Below are 14,874 nucleotides of genomic sequence, written 5' to 3'. Positions count from 1 at the left end.
GTGGGAATGGAACAAGGCTCCCTCCCCCACCCCCATGGGAAGTGGGCCTGGGGCCTTACCCCCCCGGGGCACATGGCCATGCCCTGCACAGGCCGTCACTCACTCCAGGCCCCGGGAGCTTAGTGGCTCCGTCCCGGGCAGAGGCCAAGGCTGAGCGCTCTGGGAAACCGTGGCCCGGGTGCCCAGGAGCCGCCCTGCAGGGGAGGGCACGATTCACCTTCTTGGTCGCGGCTGGAGGATTGGCCCTGGGTGGCAGAGCCAGCGGCTGCAGAGCTGTGCTGGGCTCTCCCGGCCTGCTCTGTGTGCCCTGGGGCTGTGCTGCAGCTGTGCCCCTGTGCGGGTGGAGGGGGGCTCCTGACACCCTCCAGCCAGGCCCCCCCAACTTGCCTCTGCCTGCAGCTCTGCCACCAAAGCCAGGCTGGCCTACGCCATCGCCACTGATCACGGCTGCATCTGGGACATGAAGTTCTGCCCCAGCGGAGCCTGGGAGCCGCCCACCACCTGCAGGAAGGTAGGGGTGCGGCGGAGCAGGCGGGAGGCTGGGTCTGCCTGCACGAAGGCTCTGGGGACGGCCTCTGCAGTGGGCCCCACAGATATGGATCCTGCCCCCCTCCGAGCAGTCTGTGGGGTGGCTGCAGCCCAGCACAGAGCCATGCCCATGGATTGCACAGAATGGAACCATTGCACTGCAGCCACCCAGCATGGCCCGGCTGTGGGTGGGGTGCCTTGGGTGAGTCTCCCCAGGAGCCTGAGCCTGGCCCGTTTAGCCTGTGCGTCTGTCCCTCCAGCCCCCTCAGATGAGCCGGCTGGGCCTCCTGGCAGCAGCCTTTTCTGATGGCAAAGTGCTCGTGTACAGCCTCCCGCACCCCGAGGGCCTGATTGCTCACAAGAGAGCCCAGGTAAAAGGTAGGAAGAGCCGTGCCGCGGGGGGGTGGGGTGATGGGTGACAGTACAGAAACCCTGGCGGGGCAGTGCATGGGGCTCTGGGAAACCCCTGAGAAATACAACGCCCAGGGCCCCACCCGTGGATCCTGGGTTTGGTGTTAGCCTCAGGGCACCCCAAAGCAGCCATGTGGCTCCCTGTGTCAGCCCACGCTCAGCTACGTGGCCTGACACAGGAGCTTACCAGCCCTGGTGGGGCCCAGCAAGGTTCTCGCACCACACTGCACCGCGCCCTGCCGGCAGACTGACCCCTGGTGGGGCCCGGCTGTCCTGGCGAGGTTCTCGCACCGTGCCCTGCCGACAGACTGACCCCTGGTGGGGCCCGGCTGTCCTGGCGAGGTTCTCGCACCGCGCCCTGCCGGCACACTGAACCCTGGTGGGGGCCGGCTGTCCTGGCGAGGTTCTCGCACCGCGCCCTGCCGGCAGACTGATCCCTGGTGGGGCCCGGCTGTCCTGGCGAGGTTCTCGCACCGCGCCCTGCCGGCAGACTGATCCCTGGTGGGGCCCGGCTGTCCTGGCGAGGTTCTCGCACCGTGCCCTGCCGGCACACTGAACCCTGGTGGGGCCCGGCTGTCCTGGCGAGGTTCTCGCACCGCGCCCTGCCGGCACACTGATCCCTGGTGGGGGCCGGCTGTCCTGGCGAGGTTCTCGCACCGCGCCCTGCCGGCACACTGAACCCTGGTGGGGCCCGGCTGTCCTGGCGAGGTTCTCGCACCGCGCCCTGCTGGCACACTGAACCCTGGTGGGGCCCGGCTGTCCTGGTTCTCACACTGGGCTCTGCACTGATATTGGAGTGCCTCGCCTGCCAGTTGTGCGTTGAGCAGCGTGCCTACCTAGGCAGCCCCAGGTTTGTTTGTGTGCATGCAGCATTTGGGTTTGGTAACAGTTGGGGTCTTGACGTCCCTGCTATGGGGTGCGTATCAGAGAAGAGAAGTTAAAACAACGCGCTCCGCCCTTGGAGTGGAAGTGGGAGGCTGCTTCTGGGCGAGTTCACTCCAGTCTGGGCCCATCCTGGTAAATGGCCCATCTCCGGCACAGAGCAACTGTCCTTGAATTGCTGAGAGCGCCATTGGGCCAGAGGAGCAAAGCTGTCATCCGCAGTCTTTGTCCAGAGCGTCAGGCAGTCCAGCTCCCCAGAGCCCAGGCCATGCAGTGCTTTCAGGAGAAGGGCTGAGCCCTGGGACTTGATTTGAAAAGCCTGGGAAGCCGGCGTAGAGAGCAGAGATGGAGCTGAAAGATTAGCAGTAGCTGTGGTGCTGAGGAGACCTGCTGCAGCATTCTGAAGGGGTTGGCAGCTCCATGCCCAGGTCCATTGCGCTGCTATAGCCCACCCGAGAGGGGTGACTGAAGCAGGGTCTTCATCTGCCAGGACGGGGCCGGGCTCCGAGCCGGCCGGAGGTGGTGGGCGGCGCTGCCGGGACGGGGCCGGGCTCCGAGCCGGCCGGAGGTGGGCGGCAGCGGCGGCACTGCCGGGACGGGGCTGGGCTCGGCTCCGAGCCGGCTGGAGGTGGTCGGCAGCGCTGCCAGGACGGGGCCAGGCTCCGAGGTGGTTGGCGGCGGTGGCACTGCTGGGACGGGGCCGGGCTCTGACCTGACCCTTGCCCATGGAGATGGCCCTGGGGCCAGATGGCCTCAGCCTGGCTCGGGGGCGCTGGAGGCAGCTGTTTGCCAGGCCCGGGGCCATCTCGATGGTGGTGGGGGCTGGAACGTGGCGAAGGGCAGACGGGGAGGTGGCGCTGGAGCCCTGGCGTCTGACTGGCTCACCTAGCAGCTGCAGGTGGCTTTGAGAAGGGCCCAAGGGAGACCTGGTCCTTGTGGGGCGCAGCCAAGGAGGGGTTGGGAGGAGGGGCCGTTCCCAGTGCTGCTCGTTGGGTGCGTCCCTCCAGCAAGGACTCAGCCCACTTCAGCGCGTTCCCTTGGACCCGTCCACCTCTCCCAGGCCAGCCAAGCATGCCCTGGGCAGCAGGTCGAGCGCTGCCGGGGGGACGCAGGACAAGAATGGGTGTCTGGCCTCTGCCCGCCGACAGGCGGGAGCCAGCCGTCAGCACCGCTAGGGCTGTTTGCTACTTCTCCATGAGCTAGCCCAGCCTGGTTGTGCCCCTTGGCTGCCTGTGGGGCATATCTCCTCCCCCCCCAGCCTGGCCGCGCTCCCTTGTTCATGGGGGTTCCCTCTTCAGATGGTCAGGCTGGGTGCTGCACAGAGGGGAGCTGGGCCAGGCCAGGCACTAGGGGTGTGCCCCGGGAGGCTCTGCCCGTGGCAGGTGTCTGGGTGATGCTCATGTCATGTTAGCAGCAGGGCCCCTCGTTTGACGCATTGTCTCCATAGCGCTCGCTGGACATGCTGCAGCCTGGCCGAGGCCTCCCTGCCAGCCAGCGAGAGCCAGCGACGGGCTTAGGACATGCTTGGGAGCCCTGCTGCAGAGACGGCAGTGCCCACCCCACGCGGGCAGGGCGAGGGCTCTGAGCCTGCCTGCCTGCCGAGGGGGCTGCCAAGGTGAACAGGCTGATGGGGAGCTTCCCACCGACCCCCACCTGGCTGGGTGGGAGAGCAGGCAGGCCAGGCACCTGGGATGGTGCTGGGGAGGTGCAGCTATTCCTTGTGGCCACCAGAGGGTGCTATTGTCCGCAGGCTGCTCTGCCCCATGCTCCGGCTGTGGGGCGGCCCCGCTCGGAGCTGCCCATAGGGGGACGGGGAGGGGGCCAGGCTGCTGCCTGGAGAGTCGAAGCCTGAGCTGGGTTGGGGAATGGGGGCCTGCGGGGGCCTCCCTTAGGGGATGGGAGAGCTGGGGGACTCCTCCTCCTGCTGGGAGAGGCCTCTGTGCTCTCAGCTGAGTCTGTCAGTAAGGAGGCTCATCGGTGGGGGCTAGGTGTGATGGATGGCCGGTGCTGTGCTCACTCAGCCTTGGCCAGTGTCTCCTGTGCTGGCGCTGTAACAATGTGAATCCCAGCCCACTTGCTCCTCCGTGGGGCAGGCCTGTGCCAGGGCACTAATCAGCATCTGCAGCCCCACACCCTGAAACTGCTCTGGGCACCAGGCTCTGCACCAGGGTGGGGACTGGGCCCCACTCTGGCAAAGCCCCTGTAGTTCGGAGCATCCCTGCCATACCCCCAGGCAGCCAGCTACAGCGGGTTCATCCTTTGCCTCCTGGTTTGATACCTCCGGGCTGGCAGGCGAATCCCTGCTGGCACAGTGCCCCCTTTGTGAGGTGGGGGCTCTCCTCCTGCCCTGCTAGCTGGCCTGGTGCTGCCGGAGCACAGTGCAAACAGCTCTGGGCTCAGCGTGGGGGAGCTATCCCAGCCCAGCTGCCATGGCCTAGGGGCTGCTGGTGCTGGAGATCCCCAGGTCAACGTGAACTGCCCTCCCTCTGCTCCATGCACCCCCCTTCCCGGGGCTGTGGGCAGAGGGGCCGCTCCCCCTCACAGTGTCTCTATAGGTACTGTGGAAGCCTGCCCCCCGCCTAACTGGCCATCTGTAATTGAAGCACCCGAGAAGATGCATGGCTGCACTGTGCAGTAATTGAAGTGCCTGTCTGCTGCCTGCCCTGCCTGTCGGGTTTGAGCAGGAGGAATGGAGAGCACATGCAGCAGAGAGGGACTGCTAGACCTGCTGATCTCACGGGGATCTGCTCCCCCTGCCTCCTTGGGGTGGGCTGCTGCCTGTGTCTGGAACACTGGGGTGGTTTGAGAAGCCCTGTACTGTGGGGTGGATTCGTTACCCATGCCAGGGGTTTCCTGCTGTACCGGACAGACTGGGGAGGGGTGCATGGCAGACTGTCGGATGGCTTGGGAATGAGGCACAGGGCACCCAGCCCACTGCCGGAGTTGGAGAGCGGGAATGTTGTGTCTGGTGGGCAGGTTGGCGCTGCGTGGCTGGGCCCAGTGGACAGGCTGTGATGGCAGGAGGGGTCAAGGGGGGTGGCACCTCAGTTCAAGTCGCTGGGCAGCTATTGGCAGGACGAGCTACACAAGGGAAAGCCATAGGCCCAGTCCCACATTGTCAGACTCCCACCCCTGGCCCCAGTTTGCCGTATCGGTAGCTGAGTGTCCTGTGCCCAGGCCCAAGGGTGAAGCTGCCATCCCCGCCTCACCCATAGAGTTGGGAATTTGTGAATGGTGCGCATGGCAGTGACTCCCTGGCCTAGGGACTGCTGCCCCGTGGGGGCAGAAGGGGTAAAAAGCTGCTCTGGGGCGGAGCCGGAGACTAGGCGTTTGTGTCACATGGCTGGGCATTAAGGACTGGCTAGAGCCAGCCCACGGCAATGGAGGATCCATACAGGCAGTGTGAGGCCCAAGGACTGATCCCATCCAGGGGAAGTTCTGGGGGCGGACTGTGTGAACTCAGCAGGGCTCTGCAGGAGGACGACAATGGATGGGAGGTGACAGGAGGCTGGCCCGGGACTGACAGACACAGCTTACTCAAGAATTAATGGAGGGTGATGTGATTCATGGTGATCATCTGGGTTTATGGGAAATAGATTCTGTCCAACTAATTTGATCTATAGATGTTATTAAGCGCTTACATGCTTGGCTGATAATGGTAATAGTGTTGACTCGATATACTTAGGGTTCTCTAAGGCGTTTGGCTTGGTGTCACATGACATTTTGATTAAAAAAACTAGAATGATATAAAATGAACCTGTCCCACATTAAATGGATTAAAAACTGGCTAAGTGGTAGGTCTCAAAAGGTAATTGAAAATGGGGTGTGATAAAGTTCCTCCTCTACCTTGGTGGGTCCTGCGCTTATTGGTGGATTTTCCTAGCCTCAGAGATCTTCCTGTGTTGGATCAGGAGTTGGGAGGTTTTGGGGAGAACCCAGGGCCACCCTCTACCCCGGGTTCCAGCCCAGGGCCCTGTGGACTGCAGCTGTCTAGAGTGCCTCCTGGAACGGCTACACAACAGCTACAATTCCCTGGGCTACTTCCCCATGGCCTCCTCCCAACACCTTCTTTGTTCTCACCACAGGACCTTCCTCCTGGTGTCTGATAACGCTTGTACTCCTCAGTCCTCCAGCAGCACATCCTCTCACTCCCAGTTCCTTACACACACACACACCACTAACTGGAGTGAGAGCCTTTTTATACCAGGTGTTCTGATTAGCCTTAATTAATACTAGTAACTTCCCAATTGGCTACAGGTGTCCTAATTAGCCTGCCTGCCTTAATTAGTTCTAGAAAGTTCCTGAGTGTTCTGGAATAGTCCCTGTTATCTTACCCAGGGAAAAGGCACCTGCTTAACCTGAAGCTAATGTATCTACTTTCAACCACTCTCTTGTAGCCATCTGCCCTGACCCTGTCACAGGGGGTTCTCATTATCAAGCGAGTTTGTTTCCAGTGGGGTCCCACAGGGATGGGGTCTTGGCCCTACACTATTTAACAGTTTTATCAATGACCTGGAAGAAAACAAAACCAACATTGACGAAGTTTTCAGATGACCCAAAGATTTGGGGGAGTGGTGAATAACGAAGAGGACAAGTCAGTGGCACAGTGGTCTGAATCCCTTGTAACGCTGGGCACAAGCAAGCACTATACGTTTCAATATGCTAAATGTAAATGTACCACTAGGAATAAAGGATGCAGGCCCCAGTTACAGGCTGAGGGACTCTACCCTGGGTGTCATGGTGGACAATCAGCTGGACATGAGCTCCCAGTGTAACACTGGCCACAAGGGCTAATGCCATCCTGGGAGCATAAACAGGAGAATCTCGAGTAGGAGCAGAGAGGTTATTGTACCTCTGTTTGGCAGTGGTGCGACTGCTGCTGCATCCAGGTCTGGTGCCCACAGTTCAGGAAGGCTGCTGTTAAATTGGAGAGGAGCCAGAGAAGAGGCATGCGAAGGACTGAAGGTTTAGAAAGCCTGCCTTTGATTGAGCTTCTGGAGACTCTTTAGTTTAATAAAGACAAGGTGAAGGGGTGACTTGATTACAGACTATGCCCCTACATGGGGAACAAAGCTTTAATAACTCCAGGCTAGCAGAGACAGGAAGCTGAAGCCAGACGCATTCAGACTGGCAATAAGGTGTAAATGTTTAGCAGGGAGAGTCATTAACCATTGGAACAAGTGACCAAGGATCCTGATGAATGCTCCATCACTGCCAATGTTTCAGTCCAGATCGGCTGTTTTTCTATAAGCTCTGCTCTAGGAATCCTTGTGTGGCAGATCTCTGGCTGGTGGGACACGTGGTCAGATTAGCTGCTCACAAGGGCCTTTCAGGCCTCAGGATCTAGGAAAAGGGACAGACACAGTAAAACCAAGGCAGTCCTGCAGCACCCTGGCTCGAGGGAGCCCTGGGACTGGCCAGGCTGGACCATGTTAAATTGCAGCAAGGGCAGTTTAGGTTGGACATTAGGGAAAACGTCCTAGCTGTCAGGGTGGTTAAGCACTGGAATAAATTGCCGAGGGAAGTTGTGGAATCTCCATCCTTGGGGATTTTTAAGAGCAGGTTGGACAAACACCTGTCAGGGATGGTCTAGATAATCCTTAGTCCTGCCCTGAGTGCAGGAGACTGGAGTAGGTGACCTCTTGAGGTCCCATAAAATCCTATGATCCTGTGTCTTTACCTTTGGTTCCTTGGCCAACCGAAGGGCTTCCCCACGCTGTGCCAGGGGGCTGATAGACCTGCTCTGGCTGCCTGCTGCAGGTACTTGCTGGGTGCATGAGTCCCTGAAGAGTGGAAAGTCTCTGACCAGGCATCTGGCTCTGCTGGGATGAGCTCCTGGGTAAAACAGGGAGGGCTGGAGCCCAGAGGCTGTCTCGGAGGGTTGGAGGCTGCGTGGCCTATCCCCAAGGAAGAGTGGGGGATACACACGCATACACCCCAGCTGATCCTGCATGCAGAAGGGGTTCCTCCGAGGAACTGTTAAAAGCTGGGCATGGCACAGATCCTGGAGACGCAGGACACCCCCGCCACCACTAGTCCCAGAAAGTCCAGGGTCTTTCCAAGCAGAGTGTCCACGGTGTGCTGGCTGGCAGGATGAGCCCAGGGCTGGCAGGAGTCCCATAGAGGGGAAGCCCTGGGAGCTCTGCTATCCTTACCAGCTGCTGCCTCTCAGAGCTGGCTGTGGGGCAGAGGTGCCAGACACAAGGGTGGGGCTTCACTTAGGGGTCCCCACTGTGCCAGCCAGCCCTGTCTCAGGAGCAGGGTCCATGCCAGCCTGTGTGCCCTGCATAGGCAGCTGCCCCAGCGGTGGGGGTCCTGCTGCCCTGCCTTTGAGCCCCGCCAAGGGCATGCATAAACCTGCCAAAGGGATGGGCAGGCCCTGCGAGTGCTCTGGCTGGCTTGCCCGCAGCCAGCTGGCCAGGCACTGTGCCCAGCTCAGCGAAAGGTCCTGTGCAGCCCTGGAGTAACTGGCCTGATAGGCCACGTACCTGTCTAATGGGGCGGCCTAACAACTAATGATGAAGGCAGAGCTCCTAGGTTCATAGACTCTATGGCCAAAGGGGCCATGTAGTGTGACCCGCTGGATAACACGGGCCGGGGGACCTCACCCAGCATTGAGGGCAGCCAGGCTCAATGTGATGCCTTCACTGGGTGGAGAATCCACCCCTGCCCTTAAGAACTTCTTGACGGTTCAACACCCTCCCTCATCTGGCATCAGCGTCCTGCTGTGGGTTCTTGAGCTGTTCTCAGCTGCATTGAAAAGCCCCTTGGAGCTGGGATTTTCTCGGCAGATAGGGGCTAGGAACCCCATGATCAACTCCCCTCTCCGTCTTTGCTTGGTGACCAGATCGGGCTCTGTCCATCTCACTGCACAGCGCTTCCTCCAGCCCTCGCATGCCAGGCCGCAGGGGCCCCAGGACAGTGTGTGGACCCTTAGGGGCTGGCACCTTTCACCTGGGCTGTGGGGCAGCCTCACCCAGCTCAGCTGGCCCTTGGCACAGCTCCTGCCCTTTCTGACTGTCCTGCTCTCTCCTTCCTCCTAGGTGGGCCCTTCCCAAAGCACACCATCTGCAAGGTGAGTGTCTGCTGGTGCAGCCCGTGCCCCCGTTCCTGGCAGCCCTTCACCCCCACCACACTCTGCCCCTGTGGCCTAGGACTGCAGGTGGAATCTGGCTTGCTAGGGGGCGCCAGTGCTGAGCCCCAGCAGGGCTCCTGGCCCCTGGGGAGTGTGGGGCTGGGAGGTGGAGTGGGAGCAGCACAGGGCATTTCCCCCTGTGGGAGCCCAGTCTAGCAGGGAGATGGGAGTTGGGTCCCCCAGGGCACTAGCCCTGGTAGTTGGGCAGCTCATGGTGCTGCATGATGCCTGGTCCCATGGGGCTGGCACCATGGGTGTGGGGGCTGGTGAGGGGGCCTGGATGGGCTGGCTAGCACCAGGACCCTGTTAATCCAGGCCATGTCCTTGGCACCCGCAGGTGCAGTGCATCGCCACCCTGCAGGTTGGCTCCATCCAGGCAGGGAACTCTTCTGAGTGCGGCCAGTGCTTCAGCGTCTCCTGGATGCCTTCCAAGCCCCACCAGCACCTGGCAGCCGGCTTCTACGATGGTGAGTCGGCCTCCTGCTTGGCACTAGGACGGGCAGGGACAGGATGCCAGAGAGGGTGGGTGGGTTGCCTGGCGGGGCAGGAGGATGGTGACAGGGTGGGAAGGGGACAGGGCGTGGCTGCAGGGTGGAGTATTACCCGCACAAAATTCTCTGTTACTCACATACTCTAACGGCGCCCGCCTCACCCCGTTGCTGGGGTCAGGTGTCACCTTACGCTCTAGGTACCCCCCCACACCCCTTTCCTGGGGCTCAGGTGTAACCCTGCGAGTTTACAGGGTCTTTTCCTAGTGAAAGAGCCTTACACAGTAATATCCTTATCCTCTATTAACAATCACCCAAACAAGAATGCACACGCTACACATACAATGCTCACCACTCCCAATAAGACAGATGAACTTTTCTTGGGCGCCAGTCAGGATCAGGTCATCTGGGGGATTCCAGTTTTTACATGGTGTCATTGGCAGAGTGTTGAGGCTGTGTCCTGGAGTTGGTTCCCAAAGAACTTCCTTTGGGACCCCAATTTATATAGTGAAACTTGAGTCCTGCTTAGCTCTACCTTCACCAACCAATCCTAACACATTGTAACAAAATTCTCTAGCCAATTATACCCCACCACCTTAATTTACACCTAGCAAAATGAATGATGTAATCGACAGAAACAATCAAAGAACCAGACAGAGATCATACATCAGATAAACAATCGGGAAGTGGGGACCATACTGACAGAACATAAAGAAGTGAGGATTTCACAACCACAACTATTGAGAAGTGATTTCTTGCCAGAGAGAATGCTAGCAAACTACGTTTTCTTTCACCATCTTAAGATCTGTTTCTTTATCTGGTGATAGTGGGTGCTATTAGACCAGGATCTCCTCCTTAACAGCCTGATATTACATTGTTTCAATGTCATTTAGATGGGATGTGACTTCCTGCTTCTTAGCTCATGGCTGCTGCTCTTCTAATATGGCTGCAGACAAAGGCCTCAGACCTTACAGAAGGGCGATTGGGTGGGGTAGGCACTGGAGGGCCGGGGTGGTGATTGGACGGGGCGGGCACAGGGGCCCGGGAAAGGCCTACCTTTGACTGCTTGCTCAGGAGCCACAGGTGCCTGCCCAGCATCTTGTGTGGCAGGGCCCGGCCCTCTGAGCCCAGATACATAGTGCTGGGCTGTTGCTCTCTCTCCCTTGCCCAGCCCACGAGCTGTCCCAGCCCCAGCAGTGCAGCAGCCTCGGCCTGTTCTTCCCTTGCCTGTCAGAGCCCAATTCTGCAGTAGTGGCAGAAGGTTGGGATTGAGGGGCCTCGGCAGAGGGAGGGCTGGGATAGCAGCGGGCTGCGGGTTATGAGAACGTAAGAAGGGCCATACAGGGCCAGACCCAATGGTCCATGTAGCCCAGTATCCTGTCTTTCGACAGTGGCCAGTGCCAGGTGCTTCAGAGGGAATGAACAGAATGGGGCAATTAGCACAGGATCCATCCCATCTCATCAGTCCCAGCATCTGGCAGTCAGAGGCTTAGGCAACACCCAGAGCCTGGGGTTGAGTCCTGACCATCTTGGCTAATAGCCATTGATGAACCTGTCCTCCGTGAACTAATCATAGAATATCAGGGTTGGAAGGGACCTCAGGAGGTATCTAGTCCAACCCCCTGCTCAAAGCAGAACCAATCCTCAGACAGATTTTTGCCCCAGAGCCCTAATTGGCCCCTCAAGGATTGAACTCACAACCCTGGGTTTAGCAGGCCAATGCTCAAACCACTGAGCTATCCCTCCCTCCCCGTGCCAGGGCTTTGTCAAGCCTGACCTTAAAAACCTCTAAGGAAGGAGAGTCCATCACCTCCCTAGGGAACCCATTCCAGTGCTTCACCACCCTCCTAGTGAAAAAGTTTTTCCTAATATCCAACCTAAACCTCCCCCTCTGCAACTTGAGACCATTACTCCTTGTTCTGTCCTCTGCTACCACTGAGAACAGTCTAGATCCCTTCTCCTTTGGAAGCCCCTTTCAGGTAGTTGAAAGCAGCTATCAAATCCCCCCTCATTCTTCTCTTCTGCAGACTGTTTAGTTCCCTCAGCCTCTCCTCATAAGTCATGTGCTCCAGCCCCCTCATCATTTTTGTTGCCCTCCGCTGGACTCTCTCCAATTTATCCACATCCTTCTTGTAGTGTGGGGCCCAAAACTGGACACAGTACTCCAGATGAGGCCTCACCAGTGCTGAATAGAGGGGAATGATCACATCCCTTGATCTGCTGGAAATGCCCCTACTTATACAACCCAAAATGCCATTAGCCTTCTTGGCAACAAGGACACACTGTTGACTCATATCCAGCTTTTCGTCCACCGTAACCCCTAGGTCCTTTTCTGCAGAACTACTGCCCAGCCATTCGGTCCCTAGTCTGTAGCAGTGCATGGGATTCTTCCGTCCTAAGTGCAGGACTCTGCACTTGTCCTTGTTGAACCTCATCATATTTCTTTTGGCCCAATCCTCTAATTTGTCTAGGTCCCTCTGTATCCTATCCCTACCCTCCAGCGCATCAACCACTCCTCCCAGTTTAGTATCATCTGCAAACTTGCTGAGGGTGCAATCCACGCCATCCTCCAGATCGTTAATGAAGATATTGAACAAAACCGGCCCCAGGAGCGACCCTTAGAATCATAGAATATCAGGGTTGGAAGGGACCTCAGGAGGTATCTAGTCCAACCCCCTTGGGGCAATTCGCTTGACACCAGCTACCAACTAGACATGGAGCCATTGATTATGGAGCCATTTGGGGGAGGGATAGCTCAGTGGTTTGAGCATTGGCTTGCTAAACCCAGGGTTGTGAGTTCAATCCTTGAGGGGGTCACTTAGGGATCTGGGGCAAAAATTGGTCCTGCTAGTGAAGGCAGGGGGTTGGACTCAATGACCTTTTAAGGTCCCTTCCAGTTCTAGGAGATTGGTATATCTCCAATTATTACCTTTTTATTACCTTTTATCACTACCCAACGATCTAGCCAGTTTTCTATCCACCTTACCGTCCATTCATCCAGCCCATACTTCTTTAACTTGCCGGCAAGAATACTGTGGGAGACTGTATCAAAAGCTTTGCTAAAGTCCAGAAATAGCACATCCACTGCTTTCCCCTCATCCACAGAGCCGGTTATCTCATCATAGAAGGCAATTAGGTTAGTCAGGCATGACTTGCCCTTGGTGAATCCATGCTGACTGTTCCTGATCACTTTCCTCTCCTCTAAGTGCATCAGAATTGATTCCTTGAGGACCTGCTCCATGATTTTTCCAGGGACTGAGGTGAGGCTGACTGGCCTGTAGTTCCCTGGATCTTCCTCCTTCCCTCTTTTAAAGATGGGGGGCACTACATTAGCCTTTTTCCAGTCATCCGGGACCTCCCCCGCTCGCCATGAGTTTTCAAAGATAATAGATTATCTAGTTCTTGTCTATGCGGCTCCTGCAGCGAGCCAGCCCAGCCAGGCCCCTGCAGGAGGCTTGTCCTGTGTCCCATCCAGGTGCAACGCTCCTGGGGCGGATCTTCAGTGGCACCGGCCGCCTGGCCAAATGGGAACCATGGATCAGCCACCTGCCAGCCCCTAGCACTGAGAGGCCAAGGTGGAGCCATGGTGCAGCCTGGTCAGTGCCAGGCCAGAGCTTGCTGTCTTGGCTCTCTCTGTCAGTCTCCTTGTTTGTTGTCTGAGGTGTGTGTGCTGTCTGAGAGCCACCAGACAGGCCTTGTCTGTCTTCTCCACACCCCGCCATGCTCAGCTGCCACAGCTGGGTGTCGCTCTGCGCTCAGCGGGGTTCCCTTGGGCACTGCAGGGCCGGCTGTGCCAGTGGGTGGGTCCTGGCAGCTGAGTCTCAAATCCCGCAGCTGATGGAGCTCGGCTGTTCTCAGTGGTGGCAGATGACAGAACAAGGAGTAATGGTCTCAAGTTGCAGTGGGGGAGATTTAGGTTGGACATTAGGAAAAACTTTTTCACTAGGAGGGTGGTGAAGCACTGGAATGGGTTACCTAGGAGGTGGTGGTATCTCCTTCCTTAGAGGTTTTTACGGTCAGGCTTGACAAAGCCCTGGCTGGGATGATTGAGTTGGGGATTGGTCCTGCTTTGAGCAGGGGGTTGGACTAGATACCTCCTGAGGTCCCTGCCAACTCTGAGATTCTATGATTCTATGGGCCAGGGCTTCAGGAGAAAATCAGTCTCTCCGCCCTGCCCCCCGCCACTGGGTGGCTGTCTGGGGTGGCTCCAGGGCACACGCCCCATGCTGGCTCGGGGTTCTGTGCTTAGTTTTCACCCACCCATTATCAGTGCGAACTCCTCAGGCACGATCCCAGCTTCAGCACGGAGGCACTGCCTGGGGCGCTCTGCTCTGTCTTGTCACCCTCGTGGGCCTGCTGGCCCCTTACACCAATATTCAGGTTACTCCCAGCCCCAAAGCACCAGTCCCTCACCCCAGTCTTCGGTCCCACACCAACAGCACTTGTAGCCAACCCTGTCATTAACTGAAGATCCCGGTTGGCTAAGAAGAAGAAATAAGGGTTATTTACAGAGTTAAAGCAGGCAAACACACACACCAACCAGTTAGTCTTGGGTCTCCAAAGGTGGTAGAAGCTGCTGTAACAAGCACGCTCTCTACGTCCTGTAGGGCAAGCCCAGGCTGAGCAGCAGGGGAACCCTTGCTTGTGCTTAGACATCCTTGCCCTCGCAAGGTCCAAGCAGCACGGAGACACAGTTCCTTCTTGCCAGGGATTTTTATCCCCTTCACCCAGAGCTCAAGGTGAGGCCAGCAGGTCTCATGTGTCTCCTTCGTGGGGCTGGGGAGGCAGTTAACAAAGGCTTTGTTCTTGGAGAGTTCACAGTGCTCAGTGAACCGCCTTGGTGGGCAGGATAGTGCCTTCTGTAGGAAGCCAGGATTTTCCATGAATTAATGCTGCTTTCTTGGGGTGGATGGCTTGCACCATTAAGTGTTTGCAATGCAAATCTCTACTACCACCTTGTCCCGTGGGGCACAGATGTCAGATGGGAGAGGAGCATCCTGCAAGCATCTCAAAGTCAGAACACCTTGGTATAAGCTTACCCCCTGTGTTAGCGGCACTAGCGCAGATGAGAGCGCAGGGCCTTGGCATGAGCTGGCACCTGGTCTGTCAGCAGCACAGCAGCAGTGCCAAGCAGATCTGTACAGAGTCATAAAGACTGGTCATACAAATCAGGCAATTCCCACAGCCCCCCTAGCCCCGATGCTGCCCCTTGGCAGGGTGGGGGCTCCCCAGCTCTGGGCTGCCGGTGCTGGGCTCACGGGCATCTCGGTGTGTTCCCCTAGGCACCGTGGCCATCTGGAACCTGCCCACCAAGTCCCTGCTGCAGCGTGTGCGCCAGGCCGATGGCTCCCTCAAGCTCTACCCCTTCAGGTGCTTCCTTGCCCACGACCATGCGGTCAGGAGCATCGAGTGGTGCAAAGTCAACAGGTG

The 14,874-nt window shown here is 58.0% G+C and overlaps 1 protein-coding gene across 1 annotated transcript in view; it reads left to right on the top strand.

The window, feature by feature from the left end:
• The window catches only part of LOC123366039 (general transcription factor 3C polypeptide 2-like), a 38,315-nt gene that overhangs the window by 19,036 nt on the left and 4,405 nt on the right, over positions 1–14,874 (top strand). The window contains exons 2-6 of the mRNA XM_045009128.1: positions 373–511; positions 789–906; positions 8,865–8,896; positions 9,294–9,423; positions 14,727–14,871. Of these exons, the coding sequence (XP_044865063.1) occupies positions 373–511; positions 789–906; positions 8,865–8,896; positions 9,294–9,423; positions 14,727–14,871 (564 nt within the window). The remainder of the gene's footprint in view (positions 1–372; positions 512–788; positions 907–8,864; positions 8,897–9,293; positions 9,424–14,726; positions 14,872–14,874) is intronic.

Source organism: Mauremys mutica, chromosome 3, assembly GCF_020497125.1.
Source record: "Mauremys mutica isolate MM-2020 ecotype Southern chromosome 3, ASM2049712v1, whole genome shotgun sequence".
Taxonomy (NCBI): Eukaryota; Metazoa; Chordata; order Testudines; family Geoemydidae; genus Mauremys; species Mauremys mutica.
Note: the sequence above shows the minus strand (reverse complement) of the source record. Positions and strands in the feature narration are given on the sequence as shown.